A 27,533-nucleotide genomic window follows, 5' to 3' on the forward strand; every position below is an offset into this window, starting at 1 on the left:
TCAGTAGAGATCATCACTGTCTATAAAAAAGTTAGAGCCACTGCTGCCCTAGAATACTGTCCTGCTGCTTAAAAAGTACTAGTCCTTTAGCAGTTGCTACATTTGAACATCCAGTAATTGGAGTTCATGCAAAGATTTAACTCCCGAATTTATTTCATCTAATGTGAAACATGTTGACCTTAACATCAAGACTGCTATTTTAACTTTTAAAATAAAAATATGTATAATGTATTTTTACAGTTGATTTTGGAAATACAAGATTGAACAGTATCAGGCCTTGAGTTAATTTAAAACAATTTTCTAGATTCCCAGTAAGTTTTTAGTGAGTATTTTTTAATCTGAAATTAAGTGCATAGTAGCATAATAGACAGATTGGTTTTTTTTGGTTTTAGGTCGTTTTGGACAAACAACTCCGCCACTTGTTGATTTTCTGAAGGATATTTTAAGAAGATACCCGGAAGGAGGACAGATTCTTAAGGTATATAACAAATGGTATTTTTCGCAGACATTTAATAAGCATGACATAATGCCATTAATTTAACACTTTCCAGCAGATCTTGCAGTTGCTGTACCTCATTAGATACTCATTTTAGTATGGGAAAGACATGTTTCCATTCCTGTGGACAAGGCAAAGTGAGTTGTGGGTTTGATGTTTCTGAGTTTGCTTGTCACAGATGCCATTATAAGTTATAAAAAACAAACAAACAAAACACAGATGTTACAATTAAATCAGAGACTTCATGATGTACTTTATGTGAGCTATCTAAAATGTTTGTTTTGCTTATTATTTGTTGCTCATCTCTGCTATAAGCTATGTAGCATACATAATAGTATATAAAAATTTTTGAAAGCATGTTATCCCAATCTTAGTGTTAAGATTGGGATAAGCTGGAGACTGTAAAACAAGATTTTGTTGTGGAATTTCTTGGTAGCTAAATTCATTTTCCTCAGTGGACTATGGCAGTGTCACAAAGTTTCATCCTAAGATTAAGAAGGCTTTTATGATGGGAATCTTTGAATGGCTTTTGGGAGACTTGCTCCAGAGTGATAAGAATAATGAACCCGTCAGTTTTGTGTGGGCTGGAAAACATTTTTAGTCTGGACATTGGTTCTCATAACAAAAGAATGTCACAGGATTTACCGAACTGAGGTTAGTGTTCTTTATGGGGTTTTATCATTGGTCCGGAAGACTTCAAAGTATGCAACAGTAGGACATGTTATGTTGTGATACTCCACACTTGAACATTGAATGTTATGTGTACAAGCTTAACAATGGAAACGGCAACATTGATTTAAGCACTAAAAAAAATTTCAGTAAATAAGATGGTGAACTGGTAAAGTAGAGTTCACCTCACCTTACTTCAGACATGTCTGGAGCATGTTCTCCTGTGAAGAAGGGCTGAGAGAGTTGGGGTTGTTCAGCCCGGAGAAGAGAAGGCTCTGGTGAGACCTTATTAGGGTTTTTGAACATACAAAGGAGGCTTATAAAGAAGGTGGAGAGAGACTTCATACCAAGGCATATGGTTACAGGACAAGGGGCAATGGTTTGAAACTGAGGAGGGTAAGTTTAGATTGGGCATAAGAGATGTTTTGGGATGAGTTTGGTGAGACACTGGAGTAGGTTGCCTGGAGATATTGTGGATGCCCTGTCATGGGAAGCGTTCAAAGTCAGGTTGGATGGAACTTTGAGCGACCTGGTCTAGTGAAATTGTCGCTGCCCATGGCAAGAGGGTTGGAACTAGATGATATTTATGGTCTCTTCAAACCAAAAACATTCTATGATTCTATAATCTGAAAAAATACAGATCATTCTAAATTCATCAAGTCAAGGGGAAAGACAGGTACCTTTAGAAGATGACTTGTCTGATTGTAGCTTCTTATGCTAATGTCTGGAAGTGCCAGTTTGATATTTTAATTTTTTTTTAATTGCACCTGCAGTGATTAGCTTATAGTTGGATGTTAAATTTCTCATCCGGAATGCTTCATCACAGGGATGTTAGGAGACTCATTTCCTTTGTATATGTGAATACTAGGTTCTAATGGGATTTGGTGCAGGTACATGTATATATTTATCCATATATATAAAACACACAAATGCAAATGGTGACAGTTGCTGGCAGTTCCTGCTGTCTCTTGGAAGGTTTTCTTTGCAACTCTGGAACAAGTTGATTATTCTTAGTGTGAATGCTTGAGATAAGCATATCTTCAGTTGTTTTGGCAAACTGCATGCTGGATACATTATGAGCAGTGTTTGTGCATTGGATGGGATGCTTACATTTTTACTGTTTCCCACTACTAGTTGAATCTGTAAGATGCATTTGCATCGTGGAAGGTTCAGACCTTCTTAACAATTGAAATCCAAATTTTCATTCCAACATGAAGAAATAAGTTAACGTCCTCAGGAATCAGATGGGTAAATCTAAAAGTAGAAATGTTCCTCTTTTCATGGTTTACAATTTAGAGTTAACAGACTATTAAGGTGGAATTACTACCAGGAATTTTGCTGATCTCTTAAAATTCATTTCACTGTTTGGATTCTTCAAATACAATGCTTTTGCAGCTGAATGTAGGAGATGCCCTGTGTGCCACAGCATGAATGCAAGTCTCTGACTACATGGTAGTTTTCATACTTATTTAATATTTCTAGTGGCTTTTGCTGTCTTTCTGTGTCATCTTGAATGATTGCTGTGATTATTCTTTTGGAAGAATTGTATGTTTTTTGTAATTAAATACCTTACGGAGAGAAATTCTTTAAAAAATTATTTATGCTGAACTGTGGGTGTATTTCTTGCTACCTCATCATATGCTTCAAAATTATAATGACAATATAAATAATATATTTTGGTTACTTGTGAGAAAGGCCTTATAGACTGAATATACTGTCAGAAAGTGAAAAATCGAGGGGTTATAGTTTTGAAACCAGATATTAAATAACAATGAGTTTATTTTACTGTCAACAGTATATTAGAATGCAACCTAATCTATAATATCTGCTGCTAGTTGATTTGTTAGTTCTAAGTGAAGATTCATCTTGCTAGCAAGTCTTCTATTGTTACGAGTAATTGACTGAAATTTATGTTGTATGGATACATTGGATGTGATGTACCTACACAGCTTTTCAACTCAGCTGGGATACTTCCTTATGCCAAACTTACACACACCCAAACAAACATACACACAGATGTGTATGTGTGTTTATTTATATATACGAATGTGTATCTTTGGAGCCCTGCTGCACTTTGATGATTCACTGTAAATAGAGTATTGTGTGAAGCTCTAATCCTGAAGTTATTTATAATCACGCTTACGTGTCTGCAGTGTATAATGCTGTTGAGGTAAATGGGACTGGATGGGCATGTTTTGTTAATGGTAGTGTTTACAGAACTAGTTTATTGACATTTTAGTTAGAGTTCTCCATAGCTCTCACCACTGGTAATACTATTTAACAAATAATCAATATAAGCCTCTGTCTAGAGCCATGGGCTTCATTCAGTAGGTGCGCTCTGCTGGTTCATGATTTACAGTTACTGGTCAGAACTGTTCTGCAGCCCTTTGCTGAAGGGGTGTTAGGAGTGAGCACTGTGGCTCTTTATGTGGCTGTCACTTCATATTGTGAAGTGTTAAATGGAATTTAGCAGATGTAAAGAGTGATGTTTATTGCCCTTCTGTGATTTGCTGCTTCACTGTTGTCTTCAGCTGTTGTGTGGGCTTTGTAGCAAACTTTGATTTTTTTTTTTTTTTTTTTAAATTGTTTTTTTCTTCATTGTTTTGAGGCTTGTACAACTCTGATTTGGGATTATGTAGTAGTAACAGTTTAGTAGCTTATTTCTTAAATTTATAACTGCTTGTGTGTGGAATTTGAGCTCCAATCATGTTTATATTATTTGGTAGTATATTACTTTTATAATGAATATTTATTTTTCTTTTATAATGAATATTCCTTTTATAATGTCTATTTTCATTCAGGTAAACTGGATAAAATTATTTTGGTTGAAAAGTATGAACACAATTACACTCAAGACAATTGCTTATTATTTTCTACTGTTTAAGTTGGAAAGCCATTGCTAGAATATGTACAACATGACTACATTATACTTTTGGTTTTGTTTGGGTTTTTTCCTGCCTCAGGAACTGATACAGAATGCAGAAGATGCTGGTGCCACAGAGGTTAGGTTTTTATATGATGAAACTCAGTATGGAACAGAAACTCTATGGTCAAAGGACATGGTACAGTATCAGGGTAAATATAATTTTTATTAGTGTTGGCCATTATCCATCAATATGCCTGTGGTTCTGTGTTTTTTTCCTTGCTATATAGAGATGACTACCTTACGAGGTGCATATTTTGTCTATATTCTAATGTTGATAATTCTTTTCCAAAGCCAGTGTTTGCTATTGAAGGCCTTACGCCATCTTCTTGCAGGTTATCAGTAGCAGCTTTCCAGCTGCTTCTAGTTAATGCTGTTTGAGAAAGCCTTCATGTTCAGCTTTATTTCAGGTAACTTCTTTCAGGGTGACTGTGTATCCTGGGGCTTATTTCTCTAGGTTCACTCGCTATCTCAATATACACGAAAGGATTTTTAGTGGAGTCAGTAAACAAGATTTAATAAGACCTAGGATAAAAGAATGCCTTGGGTATTAGACAGTAATTTCAGATTTTCTGCATAATCACCTCTACCTTTTGAGAGCGATCTCCAGTTCTTAATGTAAACATGACCGTACATTTCAGCTTTCTCTGGGCAGTTCTGTTTTCTTCTCCATCTCTTACTCTCTCACCCTTGCACCAACCCTTGCTCCGTGCTGCTGTGTACTGCAAATGTAGTTTGTTGTAACTTTAAGGTTTTTATATCATCTAATACGGCTTTGTGTGATTGAAGTCAGTTGTGTATTTATCAGACAAATGAGTTTGCGTAATCATCCCAAAAGGCATTCAGTTATTATTTGAAGGCTTCCTAATGGGTGATCCACTACTTCTTGTTTCTAGCTTGTTAATCAACCTCATTGTGCCTTCCAGTTTGAATTTGTCTGTCTTTCTAGACACAGGTTATTGTTATATCTTGCCATGTATCCCTTCCAGTGGAGGTATTAATAGACTGTGATTAGTACATCTTTCAAACATCTTTGTGATAGACTGAACAGATTGAGTTTAAGCCTTGTGCCACAGGACACTTCTTCCAGAAGTTTGGTTGTTTTCTGCTTTCTGTTCAGTTTTTCAGAATCATTCTTTTGAAATGTGGACACCAGAACTAGATACCACATCAGAATATAAATCTCTTAAGTATCATATACAGAGGTAAATCCATCTCCTTGGTTCTGCTTTTGCTGCTACTCTGTATCTCCCGTTCATCACCAAGCATAATTTGGTGTCAGTTTGAGTCATAGTTTCCCCATAAATTGCACATGCAGACTTTAAAGAAATACTTTCATAGTTCTGTAAACTTCTTTCCTAGAATTTTTTCTCAGTTAAGTAGTTTTCTTCTGTCATCTTTTTAACTCTTGCCTATTTATTATAGGACCAGCATTTTATGCATACAATGATGCAATTTTCACCCCTGAGGACTGGCACGGTATACAGGAAATAGCAAGAAGTAGGAAGAGAGATGATCCTCTGAAAGTTGGAAGATTTGGAATTGGCTTTAATTCAGTTTATCATATAACAGGTACTCTCAATAGATATTTTAAAATTAAAATGTTGAAGTTTTGTTAAATTGTTTAATTATTTTAGATATTAGTTTAATACCTTACCTATAGTGCATTTTAAAATTGGATCTCTGGCTAGGTTTTCTTAAGAAGCATTCATATTTTTCTAAAACCCTATGAGTTATCCTTTGGCTTTTGAAGTTTTCTGGAGGAGATGTGTTTCTTGTAGTAATATTATTATGTACTTAGTCCCTTGTATTGAAATAAACATTCCTTTACACTGTTATTTCAGTTAATGCGCTGCTGGTCATATTAAAAAGGCCTGTAATACAGGGTAGATATGTAAGTAGAAGTGTGGAAGTTTAGACCAGACTGATACTTCTATGCAGGTTCTTTGCATAATAAGCAGTGATTTTATTTCATGCTAGAAATAGAGGTATATGCATGTTTATACTTTCTGGCAAGATGTTTTCCTGCTGTATAGCATAAGCATATAGCATAAATAGTGCTTACAGTCTACATAGTTAGTACAGGGTAAGAGTCAAATTTTTGCTGAAATAACATTTTTAACTTGTGAAGTGAGTTTGTAAGAAAGACACATGATGTTTTCTCACAATATGTTAGTAGCACATGAATAAAAACTTAGTATGATAAGTGGTTTGATAACTCTGGGAATTTATGCTTTTAAACGTACAATATCACTGTTTACAAGCCTTTAAGATCTGCAAGGTATGAACGTAATAGAATACACCTTTACTAAGTTACTTTCTAATATTTTCAGGAAAGAAAAAAGTTAAAATATGTTGGAAAATATATTGGAAAAAACCCACCTTTCTGTTGCTCACTGTTTGCTAGAATGCAAATAATTGAACGACTGTTTATGTACTTAATTGCAGACTAGGGGTGTCCTTGATTCTTCACTGTCAATAAGCACTGAATTATATGTTATCAGAATTACAGAATCATGTAGGTTGGGAAAGACCTTTGACATCGAGTCATAAACCAGTCATAAACCTAACCCTGCCAAGTCCATGCTAAACCGTGTGCCTAAATTTAATCTAAATACAATATAAATACCTCCAGGGATGGTGACTCAGCCATATCCCTGGGCATTATATTTGGTTCATTACCCTTTAAAAATTTGTTCCTTAGGACTGTGTTTGAAAAATAAGTTGGTTTAGGATTATTAATAGTTGGTTTTTTATGTATACAGATGTCCCCAGTATTTTCAGTGGTGACCAGATTGGAATGCTTGATCCCCATCAAACCCTTTTTGGACCTCATGAATCAGGCCAGTGTTGGAATCTAAAAGAAGATAGCAAGGAAATCAGTGAACTTACAGACCAGTTTGCACCATTCATTGGTGTATTTGGCAGCACTAAGGAAACCTTTAAGAATGGAAACTTTCCTGGTACCTTTTTTCGTTTCCCACTTCGTCTGCAGCCTTCCCAACTGAGCAGCAATGTTTATGACAAACAGAAGGTTTTAGAGCTGTTTGAATCCTTCAGAGCAGATGCAGACACAGTATTGCTCTTCTTGAAGAGTGTTCAGGATGTTTCATTGCACATTAGAGAAGCTGATGGAACTGAGAGGCTGATTTTTAGAGTAACTGCTAGTGAAAACAAGGCCTTGAAACATGAAAGACCCAATTCTATCAAAATCTTACGAACTGCAATAAATCAGTATTGTAAGGGAATTCCAAGCAATAGCATAACATGTGTGACATACCATGTAAATATAGTTGTAGAAGATGAGAGTGTTAAGGATGCACAGAAAACGTCTTGGTTAGTATGTAATTGTGTAGGTGGTCGAGGAATGTGTACTGAACTGGATTGTTTAGCTGATGACTTGAAATTTGTTCCTACTATTGGAATAGCCATGTCTTTGTCAACTAACGGGGAGGAAAAAGGAGCTGTAGCAGACTTTTCAGGAAGAGCATTTTGTTTTCTGCCTTTACCTCCAGGTGAAGAAAGCAAAACTGGACTCCCAGTTCATGTTAGTGGTTTCTTTGGTCTCACAGACAATAGGAGGAGTATCAAATGGCGAGAGCTGGATCAGTGGAGAGATCCAGCAGCTTTGTGGAATGATCTTCTTGTGGTAAATATAGTGCCAAAGGCATATACCACCCTTATTTTGGAAGCTATCAAACGAATGGAGACTGAGGAGAATTCGGATTTTCCATTGTCAGCTGAAAGAATTTATACGTTATGGCCTGATCAGAGCAAAATCAGGGTACCCTGGAAACCAGTTCTAGAACCTCTCTTTAAAGAGCTGCTCCAGCACACAGTTATTTACTCAGTGAGTAATCAGTGGATAAAAGTGGAACAGGTGCACTTTTCTGAAATGGATGAGAGTTTGGGGTACACACAGTCTGTTCTCAACTACCTCCAGAATTCAGGGAAGCAGATTGCCAAGGTACCAGCAAATATTGCTAGTGCAGTGCATCTTATTATTTCTGCTGCTAAAGCTGTGAAAAAAGTGACTCCTGCTGTAGTACGGCAAATACTAAGGAAATCTGGACACAGTGGACCTGTTGAAGAAAAGCTTCATCTTTTAGAATTTGTGCTTTCTGATGGAGTCTACAGCGAACTGATTGGATTGGAGCTTTTGCCATTACAGAACGGAAACTTTATTCCTTTTTCCTCATCTGTGTCAGAACAGGACTTAGTTTACATAACCTCAGAAGAATATCCCAGGTATAGTTAATATTCCAAATACCATTTTTTTTAATGTTAAGCAGAGCTTCAGACTGTTGTTTGCTTATCAGCAAACAAGATTATAAACAGCATCCTGTAATATAATGAAATAATGCATAGATAGAACTGTTTTCTGTAGGTATGTACATGTTTGTGTGCATATGTCTCATTTGAAAACTTTGACAGCTACTTGCCATTATAACTTTATAAAGAATTGTGTGTTCTAGACTTAAAGGGAATACCTCAGGATACATTTCAAGTTAGCTTTCGTCTGAGAATTATAAATAGGAGTAGGTTAGAAACATGCATACTAGAAAGTACATAAAATTATGTAATAAGAGCTTTTATTAAACCTAAACATATTTATTTGCACAACACTTTAACTTTCAGTGAAGGGTTTAGTACTAGACACTGGTTTTGGGAAGTAAGCAGATACCACCATGGGAAGAAATAGGCCTGTCTTTTACATCTGCTCTCCCTTTGTTCTTTCCAGTCCCTCTCCAATTCTTTTTTTTTTTTCTTTGCTTATTTCCCAGCTGCATCAGTATTTCAATTTGGTTCACATTTCATCAGCCAAAAAAGCTTGCTTTGCCACTGAGGAGGGGATAGCAAAGAGCAGACTAGCTGGAATAAGTGACCTTGGGGTCACTGGAGAGAAAGCATGACTAATGCTTTTTATGTCTGTATGGGATTATACATTTGTAAAAGATTTGCTAAATCTGAACCCTTCTCCAAATAATCTCTTAAGAGGTGCTGCTTGAAGTCACTCAGGCACACCACATGCACCTGTAGCTGTTCCTCGTTGTAAAGTGTTAGCCATACATATGTTCGCATACACCTCTCCTTCCCTCTCAAGTTCCATAATTTTCAGATCCTCAGCATGAAAGAATGTGACACTTGGCATGTGCTCGGCTACTTTTACTGCCCTATGGACTGTTCATAAGGGAAATAGAGGTGGGTTGGAGTGTGCCAGTATAGATGATACTAAGTGAAAAAGGGCTCTAAGGTCCTTAGGTATAGACGGCACATCTTCATGAAGGTTTTAATATATGTGTAGACAATACATCTTCAATAAAAGCAGTTGGATGCAGGTAACTGGTCTTCCCATGTTGCTTCAGAGGAGTTTGCTTTTTTCAAAGTCTACTGCTGTTCTTTTTCTGTTCTATTCTAAACCCATAATCTTTCTTGTTCTATACAATTCAGGATATTGTTTAACACTACTCAAAGCCTGTGATTCTAGTGTCTTCTTAAGAAGAATAAAAATTCGCTAGCATCTGTTGTGAGATTATTTATCTGTTGCTATTCATTTGCTTTGCTTTTCTTTCCAGAAGTTAAGCCAGTATACATACAGACAACATTCCCTGCTTCAGACTAGTCATAAGATAGTTTTCTTGAATCTTAATGATTCCACTGTAGCTTACTCAGTTCATGTTGTGTCAGTAATGGACTTAGTTTAGTTTAGCCTTGTAAAATTGATACAAAAGCATATTATACCAGGTATAAATATACTTTCTAGCTATGATAATACAGAGATTTGAAATTATAATGCTTTAATTGCCTTTATTCTTGCCTACAGTAATTATTTTCAATTCTAATGTTATAAATATGATAAACGACTTATGTTAGATGCTTTAAGACACTTTCAACTTAAGACTTTGGCTCTTTGCGTGTTCAAATTTGGAGCCTGCTAAAAAGGTGAAATAAGTTCTTATTAATTTCTTTCTGTTAACACCTGTGGAATAACAAGATTCTGTGTTAGTTTATGTATATTTAACATACTGCTGTCAGAATTAAACTGCATAGTTATTTTTGATTTCAGGAAGACTGAAGCCCTAAAAAACTGTTTAGCTTTAAGTGCCAGCGTAAATGAAGGGCGGGATGAGACTGACTTTTGGCTACAATAACCTTAACCATTGTCTGCAAATCTTTTGAAATCCGCAGATCTGTGTGAAGTCCTAGAATTACATGTTGTAATTTTTGTATGGTTTGAAATAGAATCTTTAGAAGACATAGAATAGTAGGGGCTATTTTACTTTTTTTTTTTTTTTCAGAATACAAATAGATGAAAATAATTCTCTAACCCCAGTTTTTCTATCAAAAGCAAACTTGTTTAGACCTGCTTTGAAAAGAAGAGTAGTTGGAAAATCAGTTTCTTACTACTCCTTGCTTCTAAATGTCTGATTGTTTTTTTTTAAATTTGTAAGAAAATGCCCACTGAAAACCCTATTCTGCATATGTAAGCAATTGTTTACCATGATGGTTACCATGCTGGTAGTGTCTGTGAAGCAACATAAGTAAACAATGCCTTGCTAAAGTGTGGTGGGGTTTATTTTATTTATCTGTTTATTTTTTTAAATGGTGTGCTAGATCACTCTTTCCTGGCCTGGAAAGAAGGTTACTCTCTGATGACCTGAAGCCTGAGATTCTAGCTGCTTTGAAAGAAGCTGCCAAAAGCCGAGGTAATAAATATGTCTTTTGTAATCTTATATAAGAACAGATTTCTAATGCTTGGACAGACTAATTCTAAACTCAAGTTTAAAGGAATGTCTCTTTTGAAATTGAATTCACATAAATAAATTGATCATCAAAAATAACTATTTAAGATATGATAGACTCTATTGTTTAAATTGGAAATGACATAAATGAAAATTATGGCAAAGGCAAGGGGAGAAGGATGAAAATTTGCAATAAAAGAATAGATATTCACTTATTAAAGCATATATTCAAGGTTCAGTAATTTTGTTCAAATAGTATTCCTCCGCTTAAGACACTCAGAATTCTGTTCTGCATTTTTAGAATTTGCATATGCAGTAACTGTGTTATGGTTTTGGTATTGCAGATCATCTCTTATGTCACAATCACAAGTGATCACGTCAGTGCATTTTTTGAAAACCAAGTAAAACGCACTCTAAGCATCTAGCCTCCAGCATACCTGTAGATCATATAATTTCGTCAAGTGTTTCCTGAGTCTGAATTCATAGCTTATGGTTTTGTCAGTGTGGACCTACTGAAATACTTCCAATCTCGGTCAAAAGAGGTGAAGTTTGCTGCATCTGTAAATGAGATGCTTCTATGTTTAACTGCTTTCACAAATAATTTCTTTTTGCCTCTCTTCTACTCAGTTTGTCTGTATTTACCTTTCCACCCTTCCTCATTATGCATTTGATTGGTAAATTTGAAGTCTAATTCTCAGAAGTCTTTTCATCTAAACACAATTTGCAAACACATCACTCTTCAGCTTATTTATAAATAGTATGAGTATATGGTGAGCTATTCTTCAATGTCTAGAAAATGTGCTTTTCAGCAAAAGATTCTTGCCTCTCTGTATTTTTAAATTGCTCAATTAATCAGAATTCTTTTTTAGACAGAAGACATTAGAACCAGGCATAAAATACTATAAATCATTATCTTGATTCGCTGGTTTCGATACCCTTTTTCATGGTCTTCAGTCATTCAGTCACAGTCCCTGTTTCTTCAGTCTGTTCTGATGCAAAGCAGTCCCAAATTGTCTTAAATAAAAAAACAGAGCAAACCACGAAAAACAAAATGCAGGTTTGATGGGCTGTATCCTTCAACACAAAAAGCAGAAGTGACTAAAATGAAAAAACCCTATATATTCATAAAGTAATCCCTTGCTGAGTTCTTCTCAGACATTCCTTCACTTCCAGGCTTGATCTCCAATTTGAAAAAAGTCTATCTAGTCTTTTTAGTGCCTGGGAAAAGTATTGTTCACATCTAAGATCTTTCTTGTCTCTCTTTTTTCTCTGGCATTTTTCTAGGGACTTTTCTAGATTGGTACTATGCCTCTTATTGATTGGAAGACCCTATTTTGGTAAATGAACACAACAAGTATAATTCTTCTAAATCTTCTAGAAATGCTTAGGGCTTTTAAGATGATCCTTTGCAAGATTGTAGTGGCCTACTTTTCATTCTACCTCCTCCTAAATTATTCTTCGTTCTAAGATTTTGCATAATTGTGCAATTGCATATCATAAAAGCTGTATGTTATAAATGGTAAGTATTAAAGGGGGTTTTGGCAGGTTATGAAACCTTACTTCTCAAGAATTTTACTTACATAGCTGTAGAAATTAGAGATATTCCTGATACAGTTGCAGAAATAGAAACTTTCTTCTATTATTACTTTGAGAGGATGGGATGCAGGTTTTTTTGTTGTGTTGTAAAGAGAAAACCAGATCTTATTTTTTCCCTCCTGAAATGTGTACTGTATTTTTCTAGTCAGTAACTGTTTCTATATTTAGTGTGTTAATGTGTAACTCATGGGATGTTTTCTAAAAATTGATTTGATTATATTCTAGCCCAACAGCTTCTCTGGGGATTTTCAGGTATGGTTATTAACTGAAGATGTACTGGTTTGGATTGAAGCTTGATACTTGCGTGAATTTGGTGATTATCTGTTCTTGTTATGCCAGCGTTCTTGTAAACAAAACTTGACAAATAGAGCTGCCAAAAGATAGCTACCAAAGATAATTATGATAAGAGTTCTAAATACTGTTTGAGGGGGGATGCATATTGATGAAGAAAACCTTGTAGTTATGTTACATGGAAATGATCAATATTTTCATTAGGTTATTCATTGGTTTATTTCCCGTGTGGGAAGATTTCCAGTATTTTAAGATCACACGTATGGATTTTAAAACAGGTATTTCTAAAGTTCTGTGCTCAAGCCTTGTGAAAGAAATACTTGCAGCAGTGGACCAGCAAGAGAGGGATGCACTCAAAAACTAAGCTTAAATCTCACTATTTGAGCACAGAACTTCAGAATCAGTAGTAGGACATCCTTCCTTCCACTTCATGCCTACAGAGCTATGCATTCTGTTAGTTCTATTGAACAGAAAACACAGACAAACACTGCAGTGCTCCTACTATTGGTTTCCAGCAGAGCAAGGGAAGTAGATAGTATCTTTAATTGGACTGTTGCTATTAAGGAAATGGCAATACTATCTAGATGGAAGAAAGATCTGAAATTCAAATAGATGTCTTGCTTGCATTTCTGTCATTGTTTTTGATGTCGTTGGGAGGTGGTGATATTTTTATATTCTGCACTATTTTCTTACCTCCAGACATTCTGCAGTTTTTAAGTATAAACTGTCTATTCATAATTAAGACATGAGTGTTAACATATATTTCTTTTAGTGAGGGCTTTGGTAATAAGAATAAAACCATATATATCTAAACTTAGTTTCAGCACAACTGAGTCTTGTTGCCTGTCACTTTTAGTGAAAGATCATCTGCACTTGAGTTGCTCTTCGCTCTATCTAATAAATAACTTTTCAAATCTATTTGAACCTTTGCAATTATAGACAAACAAATAATGGATTAGATTCTTATTTACTGTTAGGCAAACAAGTAGTGTAAAGAATCAACCAAACAAAAAAAAGTTTGAAGCTTCTACTTTGATTGTAAATCTGTAGTTGCTATGAATGCCCAAGAACTCTTGTGCCAAACTAACAAATGCAATAATACATTGACAATTTTCAATTTGGTTTTTAATGTTTATACTAATATGGAATGCATTTGCTTTTAATTAACTCCTAAAAGCAAGGGGAGCCGGTATCTGCAGTTCTACCTAACAAACAGTTTTTTCCACAAAAAGAAAAGGCAGAGCACAAGTTAGAATTTCCGCCCCCCCCCCCCCCCCCCCCCCCTTCTCGCAACAACCAAAAGCACTTTTTTATGTAACTCTGCTCTGTGATTTTCATGGCTTTTCTCTTTTCTGTAATTCCAGGAAGGCCATGCACTCAGCTGCAGCTTCTGAACCCAGAAAGATTTGCCCGGCTCATTAAAGAAGTTATGAATAGCGCATGGCCTGGCAGAGACATGGTGGTACAGTGGTATCCAGGTTTGGAAGACAAAAATCACCCATCAGTTTCCTGGCTTAAGATGGTATGGAAGAACCTATATATACATTTTTCTGATGACTTGAGTGTGTTTGATGACATGCCACTTATCCCCAAGACACTGCTGGAGGAAAACCAAACATCAGTGGAACTGGTTAGATTTAGGAATCCATCACCTATCATTCTGGAAGATGAATCTGAGACTCAGCTCCCGCAATATTTAGCTGATGTTATTCAGAAAGTTGGTGGAGTTGTACTTAAGAAGCTGGATATTTCTATCCAACATCCACTTATAAAAAAATATGTGCATCCACCATTACCAAGTGCTGTTTTACAAATAATGGAAAAAATGTCCTTACAGAAACTATGCAATCAGGTTGCGTCATTCCCGTCAACACATAAAGATGCTCTTAGGACATTCTTAGCTAGTTTAACTGATGTAAGTGAAAAAGAGAGAAGAATTATTCAGGAATTGCAAATATTTAAAAAAGTCGAAAAATCATCTGATGAAAGTGTTCCTGTTTTTACTGGGCTAAAAGGTAGTAAGGTATTACACCACACTGCCAAAATTCCACCTGGTCTAAGATTTTCTACTGCAATAATTGACAGCAGTGATGAAGCTACCATTCGCTTAGCTAACCTGCTGAAAATAGAACAACTAAAGAGCACAGATTGCTTGAAGTTTATTATACAAGACATAAGAAGTGATTTTTATTCATATGATGAAACCACACAGATAATGCAATGGGTTCTTGAAAATCTGACTTTTCTGAAAAACGAGAATACTGATGTGATAGATTGGCTGACATCACTAAAGTTTATTAAGATTTCACAGGAAAAGATAATGTCAGCAAATGAACTCTTTGATCCTGAGGTAGAACTTCTGCAAAATTTGTTTTATGCTGAGGAAGAAATTTCCTTCCCCCCTGTTATTTTTACATCTTCAGATATACTTCATTCTCTGAGACAAATAGGCTTAAAAAATGAGGCTGGTCTTGAGGAAAGTGATATTATGAGAGTGGCAAGTAAAATTGAAAGTTTGCATGCTGACTCCAACACCAACCATGATTTACTGTTAAGAAAAGCTAGAACTCTCTTGACGATTTTGAACAAAAACCATGCACTGCTTCACTCATCTGAAACAAAAGCTGCACTGAAAAAAATAAAATGGATTCCCGCATCTAAGGAAAGGCCTCCAAATTATCCAGGGTCCTTAGTTTGGAAAGGAGATCATTGTAATCTATGTTCACCACCAGAGATGTGTGATATATCTCATGCAATTTTAGTTGGCTCCTCAGTTCCTCTTGTGGAAAACGTGCTGTTGGATGTAGAAAAAGCACTTGGCATCCCCAGCAAGCCTGTTATAAAAGCAGTCTTAAAACATTTCAAGGTGGTGGTCGATTGGCACAGTTCTAAAACTTTCAGTGATGAGGACTATTACCAGTTTCAGCATATCTTGCTGGAGATTTATGGATTTATGCATGACCATCTAGAAGAAGGCAAAGAAGCTTTTAAAGCCCTGAAGTTTCCCTGGGTTTGGACTGGTAAAACATTTTGTTCCCTTGCACAAGCAGTAATAAAGTCAGTACCTGATCTTGATCTCCAACCTTATCTACATTATGTGCCAAAAACTATGGCGAAGTTTCACCAGTTGTTTAAATGTTGTGGTTCCATTGAGCAGTTAACACCAGACCATGTTTCTATGGTCATTCAGAAAATATATCTAAAAAGTGAGCAGTCTCTCTCTGAACAAGAGAGTAAACAAAATCTTCATATTATGTTGAGCATCATAAGATGGCTGTACAGCAATCAGATTCCTGCAAGCCTGCATACACCCATGCCACTATACACTGGCAAACTTCCTTATAAACTTGCAATGAGGCCAATTCATGAGTGCTGTTATTGTGATATCAAAGTTGATGACTTAAATGATTTGCTTGAAGATGCTGTTGAACCAATAATTTTGGTGCATGAAGACATACCGATGAAAACTGCTGAGTGGTTAAATGTCCCATGCCTTAGCACAAGATTGATTAATCCAGAAAATATGGGATTTGAGCAATCTGGGCAAAGAGAGCCTCTGACTGTAAGAATTAAAAACATATTGGAAGAATACCCTTCCATTTCAGATATCTTTAAAGAGCTTCTTCAAAATGCTGATGATGCTAATGCAACGGAATGTAATTTCCTGATTGACATGAGAAGAAATATGGATATAAGAGAGAATCTTCTGGATCCAGGAATGGCAGCATGTCATGGTCCAGCTTTGTGGTCATTCAATAATTCTGAATTTTCTGACTCTGATTTCCTAAATATAACTAGATTAGGAGAGTCTTTAAAAAGGAGTGAAGTTGACAAAGTAGGAAAATTTGGACTGGGTTTCAATTCTGTTTATCATATCACAGATGTTCCTATTATTTTGAGCCGGGAGTTCATGATTATGTTCGATCCAAACGTTAACCATATCAGTAAACATATTAGAGATAAATCTAACCCTGGGATCAAAATCAATTGGAGTAAACAACAGAAGAGGCTGCGAAAATTTCCCAATCAGTTTAAGCCATTTATAGGAGTTTTTGGTTGCCAGCTACCACTGACTGTAGAATCGCCTTACAGCTACAAAGGAACGCTTTTCAGGCTGTCCTTCAGAACTCAACAGGAAGCTAAAGTGAGTGAAGTCAGCAGCACATGTTACAATACAGCAGACATTTACTCTCTTGTGGATGAATTCAGCATTTGTGGTCATAGACTGATAATATTTGCTCAGAGTGTAAATTCAATGGTTTTGAAATACTTGAAAATTGAGGCAGATGATCCCGGGGTGGCACAAGATGTTGTCACTATCAAAAAAAATCTGTTTTCTTCCAAAGCCTTGACGGCACCAAATGTAAGTGTTTTGAAGGAAGCAGCTAAACTCATGAAGGTCTGCAGCAGCAGTAATAAAAAGCTTCCTGCTGAAACACCAAAGTCCTCGTGTATCTTACAGATAGTAGTAGAAGAATTTCACCATGTATTTAGGCGAATTGCTGATTTACAGTCTCCACTTTTCAGAGGTACGGAGGATGATCCAGCTTCTTTCTTTGACATGGCTAAATCGGGACAAGTGAAAAGATCAGCTGATGAATTGCCACAGAAAACAGTAGATTCAACAACATGGCTTATATGTTCTTGCATGGACACTGGAGATGCTTTAAAATTTTCATTGCATGAAAGTGGACGAAGACTAGGTCTTGTTCCCTGTGGTGGAGTAGGAGTGTTGCTGTCTGAAACCCAGGATCAAAAGTGGATTGTGAAACCTAATTGCAACACCATAGGTGAAGTATTCTGCTATTTACCTCTACGAATAAAAACAGGCTTACCTCTTCATATAAATGGCTGCTTTGCAGTTACTTCAAATCGGAAAGAGATCTGGAAAACAGACACGAAAGGAAGATGGAATACAGTGTTCATGAGGCATGTTATTGTAAAAGCTTACATAGAAGCAGTTTGTGTTCTGCGTGACATGGCAGTCAATGGTGAGCTAGTTGACTACAGTTACAGTGCAGTGTGGCCAGATCCTGATTCAGTTCATGATGATTTTTCTGTTATTTGTCAAGGGTTTTATGAAGACATAGCTCATATGAAAAGCAAAGAAGGGATCAGAGTGTTTTCTGATGGTTCCTCTTGGGTTTCCATGAAGAATGTAAGGTTTTTAGATGACTCTATACTGAAACGACCAGATGTCGGACCTTCAGCCTTCAAGATCTTTCTGAAGTACCTTAAAAAAACGGGTTCCAAAAATCTGTGTGCTGTAGATCTCCCGTCCTGGGTAAAGACGGGATTTGAAGAAGCAGGATGCAAATACATATTATTGGAGAACACTTTCTCTGAGAAACAGTTCTTTTCTGAGGTATTTTTCCCTAATGTTCAGGAGATTGATGCAGAGCTGCGTGATCCTTTGATGTGTTATGTTCTCAATGAAAAAGTTGAGGAGTTCTCAGGAATTCTTCGTGTTACTCCATGTATTCCCTGTTCACTGCATGGACACCCATTAGTTACACCATCAAGACTGATCCATCCTGAAGGAAGAGTTGCAAAGTTATATGATGCTGAAGATGGAAGATTTCCTTACGGCACCACTCAGGATTATCTTAACCCAGTTATTTTGGTTAAACTTGTTCAGCTGGGAATGGCTAAAGATGATATTTTATGGGAAGACCTAATAGAACGTGCAGAGTCAGTATCCGAAATTAACAAGACTGATCATGCTGCAGCTTGTCTTAGAAGCAGTATTATATTGAGTCTTATTGATGAAAAACTAAAATCTAGGGACCCTAGAGCTAAAGAATTTGCTGCAAAATGTCAAACCATCCCTTTCCTACCTTTCCTTGGCAAACCAGCAGGCTTCTCACTGCACTGGAAAGGCAGTGATTTTCAGCCTGAAGCGATGTTTACAGCAAATGATCTTTTCACTGCTGATCATCAAGATATAGTTTGCCTAATAGAACCAATTCTTAATGAAAATTCCCACTCCTTTAAAGGTTGTGGTGCTTTGTCATTAGCTGTCAAAGAATTTTTGGGTTTGCTGAAGAAGCCAGCTATTACTTTGGTCATAAATCAGTTAGAAGAAGTTGCAAAGTCATTTGATGGGATCACATTATATCAAGAAAATATCACTAATGCTTGTTACAAGTATCTACATGAAGGAATGTTACAGAATGAATCAACAAAAGCTATGATAATTGAACAGCTGACAAACTGTAGTTTTATTTTGGTTGAGAATGTGTATGTTGATCCAACAAAAGTGTCTTTTCACTTGAATTTTGAAGCAGCACCCTATCTCTATCAGTTGCCTAATAAATACAAAAACAGTTTCCGTGAGCTCTTTGAAAGTGTGGGTGTAAGACAGGCTTTTACAGTTGAAGATTTTGCTGTAGTTCTGGAATTAATAAATCAGGAAAGAGGGACCAAACAACTAACAGAAGACAGCTTTCAGCTTTGCAGGAGGATAATCAGTGAAGGAATATGGGGCCTCATTAGAGAGAAGAAGCAGGAATTTTGTGAGAAAAAGTATGGTGGGATTTTGTTACCCGATACTCGTCTTGCACTTCTGCCTGCGAAATCTTTGTGTTACAATGATTGTCCATGGATTAAAGTTAAAGACACAACCATTAAATATTGTCATGGTGATATTCCAAGAGAAGTTGCAGTAAAGCTTGGAGCAATACCAAAACGCCATAAAGCTTTAGAAAGATATGCATCCAATATCTGTTTTACTACCCTTGGAACAGAATTTGGCCAGAAAGAAAAACTGACAAGTAGAATTAAAAGCATTCTCAATGCATACCCTTCAGAAAAAGAAATGCTGAAAGAGCTCCTTCAGAATGCAGATGATGCAAAAGCTACAGAGATCTGTTTTGTGTTTGATCCTAGACAGCATCCAGTCGATAGAATATTTGATGAGAAATGGGCACCGCTTCAAGGACCAGCACTGTGTGTTTACAACAATCAGCCTTTTACAGAAGATGATATTCGAGGAATTCAGAACCTTGGAAAAGGTACAAAAGTAGGAAATCCCTGTAAAACTGGACAATATGGTATAGGTTTCAATTCTGTTTATCATATTACTGACTGCCCTTCCTTCATATCTGGCAATGACATACTTTGTATTTTTGATCCTCATGCTAGATATGCACCAGGTTCAACATCAACAAGTCCAGGCCGCATGTTTAGAGATTTAGATGCAGATTTCAGAACACAGTTCTCGGACGTACTGGACCTCTACTTAGGAGATCACTTTAAACTGGATAATTGCACAATGTTTAGGTTTCCTCTTCGAAATGGAGACATGGCAAAAGTATCAGAAATTTCCTCAGTTCCGTGCTCAGATAGGATGGTCCAAAATCTTTTAGATAAGCTGCGTACAGATGGAGCAGAACTCCTAATGTTTTTGAACCATATGGAAAAAATTTCCATTTGTGAGATAGAAAAAACAACAGGAGCACTGAATGTGTTGTATTCTGTACAAGGCAAAATCACTGATGGAGACAGACTGAAACGAAAGCAATTCCATGCATCTGTAATTGACAGTGTAACTAAAAAAAAGCAGCTAAGTGAAATACCTGTGCAACAGATTACTTATACAATGGATACTGAAGACTCTGAAGGAAATCTTACAACTTGGTTAATTTGTAACCGGTCAGGCTTTTCTGCCATGGAAAAGGTATCCAAAAGTGTGGTTTCAGCCCACAAGAATGAGGACATTACTCTTTTTCCTCGAGGCGGGGTGGCAGCTTGCATTACTCATAATTACAAAAAACCCCACAGAGCGTTCTGTTTCTTACCATTATCGTTAGAAACTGGATTACCTTTTCATGTGAATGGACACTTTGCTCTGGATTCTGCAAGAAGAAATCTATGGCGTGATGATAACGGTGTTGGAGTAAGAAGTGACTGGAATAATAGCCTAATGACAGCGCTGATAGCACCGGCCTATGTTGAACTGCTGATTCAGCTGAAGAAACGCTATTTTCCAGGCACTGATCCTACAGTATCAGTGCTGCAAAACATACCTATTCATGCTGTGAAAGACACTTTAAAAAAATTTTTATCCTTTTTTCCAGTTAATAGGCTTGATATTCAGCCGGATTGGTATTGTTTAGTGAAAGCAGTTTATAGTTGCATTTATGAAGATTTGAAGCGTCTTCTACCTGTTATGCGAACACCAAATATTGAGGGTTCTGATTTGCATTCTGCTGTTATCATCACATGGGTTAACATGTCTACTGAGAGCAAAGGCAGGCCATTCTTTGACAATTTACTACAAGATGAATTGCAGCATCTCAAAAATACAGAATACAACATCACAACGCGGAAGACGGTGGCTGAAAATGTTTACAGACTGAAGCACTTACTCTTAGAAATTGGATTTAATTTGGTATATAACTGTGATGAAACTGCAAATCTTTACCATTGTTTGGTAGATGCAGATATTCCTGTCACCTGTGTGACACCTGCTGATGTCCGATTATTTTTGATGACGTTTTCTTTTCCAGACTCTAATTGCCACATTGGAAAGTTACCCTGTCGTCTTCAGCAGACAAACTTGAAACTCTTCCATAGTCTCAAACTTCTGGTTGACTACTGTTTTAAAGATGCAGAAGAAAATGAAATCCAAATTGAGGGCTTGCCACTCCTTATTACTCTTGACAATGTTTTGCAAATTTTTGATTCAAAGCGGCCAAAGTTCTTAACAACATACCATGAACTGATTCCATCTCGCAAGGATCTCTTTATGAACACATTGTATTTGAGATACAACAATATTTTACTTAGCAGTGAAGTAGCGAAAGTCTTTGATATCAGAAGTTTTGCTGAATTGTTATCATCTGTGCTGCCTAGAGAATATAAAACTAGAAATTGCATGAAATGGAAAGAAAACTTTGCAAGTGAATCTTGGCTTAAAAATGCATGGCATTTTATTAGTGAGTCTATAAATATTAAGGAAGAGCAAGAAGATACGCAAGCAAAATTTGATGGTGTTGTTGAAACTTTGAAGGATTGGACTTTACTTCCAGGTGTGAGGTTTACTGTCTCAGCTAATCATCTTGTTGTGCCAGAGTGTGATGTTTTGCTGCCCCTCAGCATTATGCATATAGCTGTTTTTCCAAATGCTCAGAGTGATAAAGTCTTTCACACTTTAATGAAAACAGGCTGTATTCAGCTGGCATTGAACAAAATTTGCTCCAAAGACAGTGCTTTAGTGCCTTTGTTGTCAGGATGTACAGCAAATATAGATAATCCTTCAAGCATTCTGAAAGCCATACAATACATGGTGCAGACATCAACTTTTAGGACTGAAAAGTTAGCAGAAAGTGACTTTGAGGCTCTCTTAATGTACTTCAATTGCAATCTATGTCATTTGACATCTCAGGATGACATTAAAATTTTAAAGTCTCTTCCATGTTATAAATCAATTAGTGGCCGATACATCAGCATTTCAAAATATGGGATGTGCTATGTCCTCATGAAAAGCATCCCATCAGTAGAAGTAGACAGATGGACACACTCGACTTCATCAGCTTTTCTTGAAGAGAAGGTTCATTTGAAAGATTTGTATAATGTGCTTGGGTGTGTCTCTGTGGATGATCTTGAAGTGTACTTGAAACATCTTTTGCCAAAACTTGAAAATCTGTCTTATGATGCAAAATTAGAACACTTGATCTACTTAAAGAATAGGCTAACTAGCATTGAAGAAACTTCAGAAATGAAGGAACAGCTGTTTGAAAAGCTTGAAAGCGTTTTGATCATTCATGATGCAAGCAATAGATTAAAACCTGCAAAATATTTTTATGACAGGACTGTAAAAGTCTTTGAAGTTATGCTTCCCGAAAAATTCTTTATACCTCAAGATTTTTTTAAGAAACTAGAGCAGCTTACAAAACCGAAAAATCAAGCTGCATTCCTTCCATCATGGGTAACTTTTCTACGTCATATTGGATTGAAATTCATTATTTCACAGCAGCAGTTATTACAGTTTTCTAAGGAGATCAGCATGCGAGCAAATACAGAAAACTGGTCTAAAGAAGCACTACAGAATACTGTTGACGTCCTCCTTCATCACATATTTCAAGAAAGAACTGACCTTTTGTCAGGAAATTTTCTGAAAGAACTGTCATTAATTCCTTTTCTGTGCCCCGAACGAGCTCCAGCAGAATTTGTTAGACTTCATCCTCAGTATCAAGAAGTTAATGGGACACTTCCTCTAATACGATTCAATGGGGCACAGGTGAATCCTAAATTCAAACAGACTGATGTGTTGCAGTTGCTGTGGACTTCGTGTCCCATTCTTCCTGAGAAAGCAACCCCTTTAAGCATCAAAGAGCAAGAGGGAAGTAGTCTTGGTGCACAAGAACAACTTGAGCAAGTTTTAACTATGCTAAATGTTAACTTGGACCCTCCCCTGGACAAAGTTATCAATAACTGCAGGAACATATGCAATATAACAACCTTGGATGAGGACATGGTAAAAACTAGGGCCAAGGTCCTAAGAAGCATTTATGAATTTCTTAGTTCGGAGAAAAGGGAATTCCGCTTTCAGCTTCGAGGAGTTTCTTTTGTAATGGTGGAAGAAGGTTGGAAGCTTCTTAAGCCTGAAGAGGTGGTAATTAACCTCGAGTATGAATCTGATTTTAAACCGTATCTTTACAAACTTCCTTTAGAACTTGGTACTTTCCATCAGTTATTTAAACATTTGGGTACTGAAGATATTATTTCAACAAAGCAGTATGTCGAAGTTCTAGGTCGCATATTCAAGAGCTCAGAAGGAAAGCAATTGGATCCTAATGAAATGCGCACAGTTAAAAGAGTAGTTTCGGGCCTGTTCAAAAGTCTTCAGAATGATTCTGTCAAGGTTAGGAATGACCTTGAGAATATGAGGGATTTTGCCCTTTACCTTCCCAGTCAAGATGGTCGGTTAGTGAAGTCTAGTATCTTAGTTTTTGATGATGCACCCCACTACAAAAGCAGAATCCAGGGTAACATTGGTGTGCAAATGCTTGTTGATCTTAGCCAATGTTACTTAGGCAAAGACCATGGTTTTCACACTAAACTGATAATGTTATTCCCTCAGAAACTGAGGCCTCGCTTGCTTAGCAGTATTCTTGAAGAACAGTTGGATGAAGAGTCTCCTAGAATTTGTCAGTTTGGAGCATTATGTTCTTTGCAGGGAAGGTTACAGCTACTGTTGTCTTCAGAACAATTCATCACAGGACTCATCAGGATTATGAAGCATGAAAATGACAATGCTTTTTTAGCTAATGAAGAAAAAGCAATAAGACTTTGCAAAGCTTTGCGAGAAGGTTTGAAAGTTTCCTGCTTTGAGAAGTTGCAAACAACATTAAGAGTTAAAGGTTTTGCTCCTATTCCCCACAGCAAAAGTGAAACATTTGCTTTCCTGAAGAGATATGGAAATGCAGTAATACTGCTTTACATACAGCATTCTGACAGCAAAGACATAAATTTCCTGTTAGCATTAGCAATGACCTTAAAATCTGCAACTGACAACCTGATTTCTGATACCTCGTATTTAATTGCCATGCTGGGTTGTAATGATATTTACCGGATCAGTGAGAAGCTTGACAGTTTAGGAGTGAAGTATGACTCTTCTGAGCCATCAAAACTTGAACTGCCAACACCTGGCACTCCTATACCAGCTGAAATTCACTATACTCTTCTTATGGATCCAATGAATGTATTTTATCCTGGTGAATATGTTGGTTACCTTGTTGATGCTGAAGGTGGTGACATATATGGATCATACCAACCAACTTATACCTATGCAATTATTGTACAAGAAGTAGAAAGAGAAGATGATGAAAGTCACAGTTTTCTAGGGAAGATTTACCAGATTGATATTGGATATAGTGAATATAAAATAGTGAGCTCTCTTGACTTGTACAAATTTTCAAGACCAGAGGAAAGTTCTCAGAGCAGGGATAGCACACCTACTACTCCAACCAGTCCTACAGAATTTCCAGCACACGGACCGAGGCCAATTCCACCTCTCTTCACTGGCAGAGAGAGCCACAAATCAATGTCTGCAAAACATCACTCTCCAAAAAAGATAAAGTCAAACTCGTTGCCAGAAATATTAAAAGAAGTGACATCTGTGATTGAACAGGCATGGAAGCTTCCAGAATCTGAAAGGAAAAAGATAATTAGGAGGCTATATCTTAAATGGCACCCAGATAAAAATGCAGAGAATCTTGATATAGCTAATGAAGTTTTTAAACATTTACAGAATGAGATTAACAGGCTAGAAAAACAGGCCTTTATGGATCAAAACATGGACAGAGCCTCAAGAAGACCATTTTCATCCTCTGCTTCTCGATTTCAGTCTGATAAATTTTCATTTCAGAGATTTTATACTTCATGGAATCAAGAAGCAACAAGCCACAAATCTGAAAGGCAACAGTATAAAGAAAAGTGTCCATCTTCCATGGGGCCATCTTACTCGCAACGCTTTTTTGTCCCACCTACATTCAGGTCTGTTGGCAATCTTGTAGAGGCACGTCGATGGCTTAGGCAGGCCCGAGCAAACTTTTCAGCTGCAAGAAATGACCTTCATAAAAATGCCAATGAATGGGTATGCTTTAAATGCTACCTGTCTACTAAACTAGCCTTAATTGCAGCTGACTATGCTGTGAAAGGCAAATCAGACAAAGATGTAAAACCAGCAGCTCTTGCACAAAAAATAGAGGAATATAGTCAGCAACTTGAAGGGCTTACAAATGATGTTCAGACATTGGAAGCTTATGGAGTAGATAGCTTAAAAACTAGGTATCCTGACTTACTACCTTTTCCACAGATTCCCAATGATAGGTTTACTTCAGAAGTTGCTATGAGAGTGATGGAATGTACTGCTTGTATCATAATCAAACTTGAAAACTTTATACAGCAAAAACTGTAACCAATTTGAAGAGGTTAGGGAACTGTTTTGTCAAGAGCTTAGGTAGTTCACGTGATGGGATACAAACACCATTGTGCAGATTACTGAACATCCAATGGGTTACACATTGCTAAGCAGTTCAGAAGCATAGCGCACAAAGGTGGATGGTACTGAAGTACTTAAAATTGAGATTTATTTAAATGGGATTTTTCTTTAACTGAGCCTGCTGTATAAGCAAACTGTAAAACATGAATATTTTTTAAAATTTGCAAGGAAACTGAGCTTCAAAAATTAGCTGTATATACAATATTGTGATTAATTGGCATATTATGGAACTGCACTTTATATAACCAAAGCTTAGCTTTCTGTTAGATGAAGCCTGTAATTATAACTCCTCATTAGATTGATTTCATTTAATATAATGTTTCCAGAATGATAATGTCAGTTTTCAATGTAGTAATCTTAAGACTGGACTTATAATGAAATGGGAGATGGGATGGAAATTAGAATAACTTTGGAGGTATTGCTCCAAAGCATTTCTGTATTCTTTTGTGTTCTGTGGACATTCGTGTCACTTGTATTAATACTCTTATCAGCTGGATCTGATTATAAAATTGCTGCAGCATCACATTGTGAACATTTCAGTACCTATGAACTGGTACAGTTATTTTAATGCTGAATAATGATACTTGATTTAACATGCAACTTCATGACATGCATTGATTGCATTTACTTTATTATAAATCATTATTTAATTTTTTTTTTCTAGAGCCTGTCATCTTTTGTTTAATGAAAAATGCATGTGGATGATAGAAAATCAGTGAACATTATTATATGGTGGTTTATGATTAATTTTTTTGAACACCAGAACTCAGTTTTCAGACGTCTAAATGCTTGAGTTTCTTCTTTTTTCCTGCGTGTGTGCCTTTGTGTGTGTACATAAATAGATATATTTTTCCACAAACAAACATTGGTAATAGTACAATTCAGTAACCCATTTTTGGTATACACTGAGCACTGGTTTTTGTTACATGTTTAAAGGTGCTGCAATGTAATGCTGTTTTTATTTTGTTGTTCACTACAGCCCTAGAGAAGTCTGATTTTTTTTTAGTTCACACTCTTTCTTTTATAGTTTGTAATACTTCTGGTAACATCATGCAATATGTTCAATGTCAGTTATTTGTAAAAAAAAAATAAAAAAAATGAGGAAGGATAATGCTGAATGGAAGGATTTTTCTTTGCTGGATCAGCCACATTTAACGTAGATGTTAAATATTTTCTAGTGACATGCTACTACAAGCATTTATGTGACAGCACAGTGAAACTATAATTTAACTTCCAGAATACAAAGGAAAATAAACACCAGTGAGCTTGCAGGGCAGATACAGCTGCAATAGTGTTGTAATCCGGAAATAAAAAATCAAGATGAAGGCTTCTTCAATTGTGAGCAGATCATAAAGAGCTTGTTCTCTTCTGAAAGATCATGCAAACTGAAGTGGGAAGAAATGTGATGTTGGAAACAATACTGCTTCTGGTTGTGGAGCTCTATTATTATTTCTGCTATTACATATTAAGTGCCATAATTTCAATAAAGAAAAATGCAAACATATTTCAGTCTGATGTGGTTTGGTTTTATGAAATAGACTAAATTTACCTATTATTTCAAGCTTTCTTTTCTGTAGGTAAATACACAGTCTCTTTGATTCCTTCTAAATAATTGTACTAATATTAAAGTACTATTGAAAGGGAAAATGCTTTTTTTCCTGCCAAGTGTTTGCAGTTTTCTCAAAGAAATTGTACGTTTTGCTGATTCTTTTGCAATAAAGAGCATGTAACTTAAAACACAAATCCTGGTGTACCATGAAATAAATCAGTTTAGTTAATTCGCATGTTTTTAAAATAGATTCCTTT

General features: G+C 36.4%; 1 protein-coding gene across 2 annotated transcripts in view; it reads left to right on the forward strand.

The window, feature by feature from the left end:
- Window positions 1-27,466, forward strand: part of SACS (sacsin molecular chaperone) — a 66,965-nt gene extending 39,499 nt beyond the window's left edge. For both annotated transcript variants that reach the window (XM_030476018.1, XM_030476019.1), the window contains 6 exons: window positions 393-478; window positions 4,129-4,240; window positions 5,514-5,660; window positions 6,854-8,336; window positions 10,704-10,795; window positions 14,083-27,466. In XM_030476018.1, the coding sequence (XP_030331878.1) occupies window positions 393-478; window positions 4,129-4,240; window positions 5,514-5,660; window positions 6,854-8,336; window positions 10,704-10,795; window positions 14,083-25,643 (13,481 nt within the window). In that variant the 3' untranslated portion in view covers window positions 25,644-27,466. The remainder of the gene's footprint in view (window positions 1-392; window positions 479-4,128; window positions 4,241-5,513; window positions 5,661-6,853; window positions 8,337-10,703; window positions 10,796-14,082) is intronic.
- The last annotated feature ends 67 nt before the right edge of the window (window positions 27,467-27,533 follow it).

The sequence above is a fragment of the Strigops habroptila genome, chromosome 2 (assembly GCF_004027225.2).
Source record: "Strigops habroptila isolate Jane chromosome 2, bStrHab1.2.pri, whole genome shotgun sequence".
Lineage (NCBI taxonomy): Eukaryota > Metazoa > Chordata > Aves > Psittaciformes > Psittacidae > Strigops > Strigops habroptila.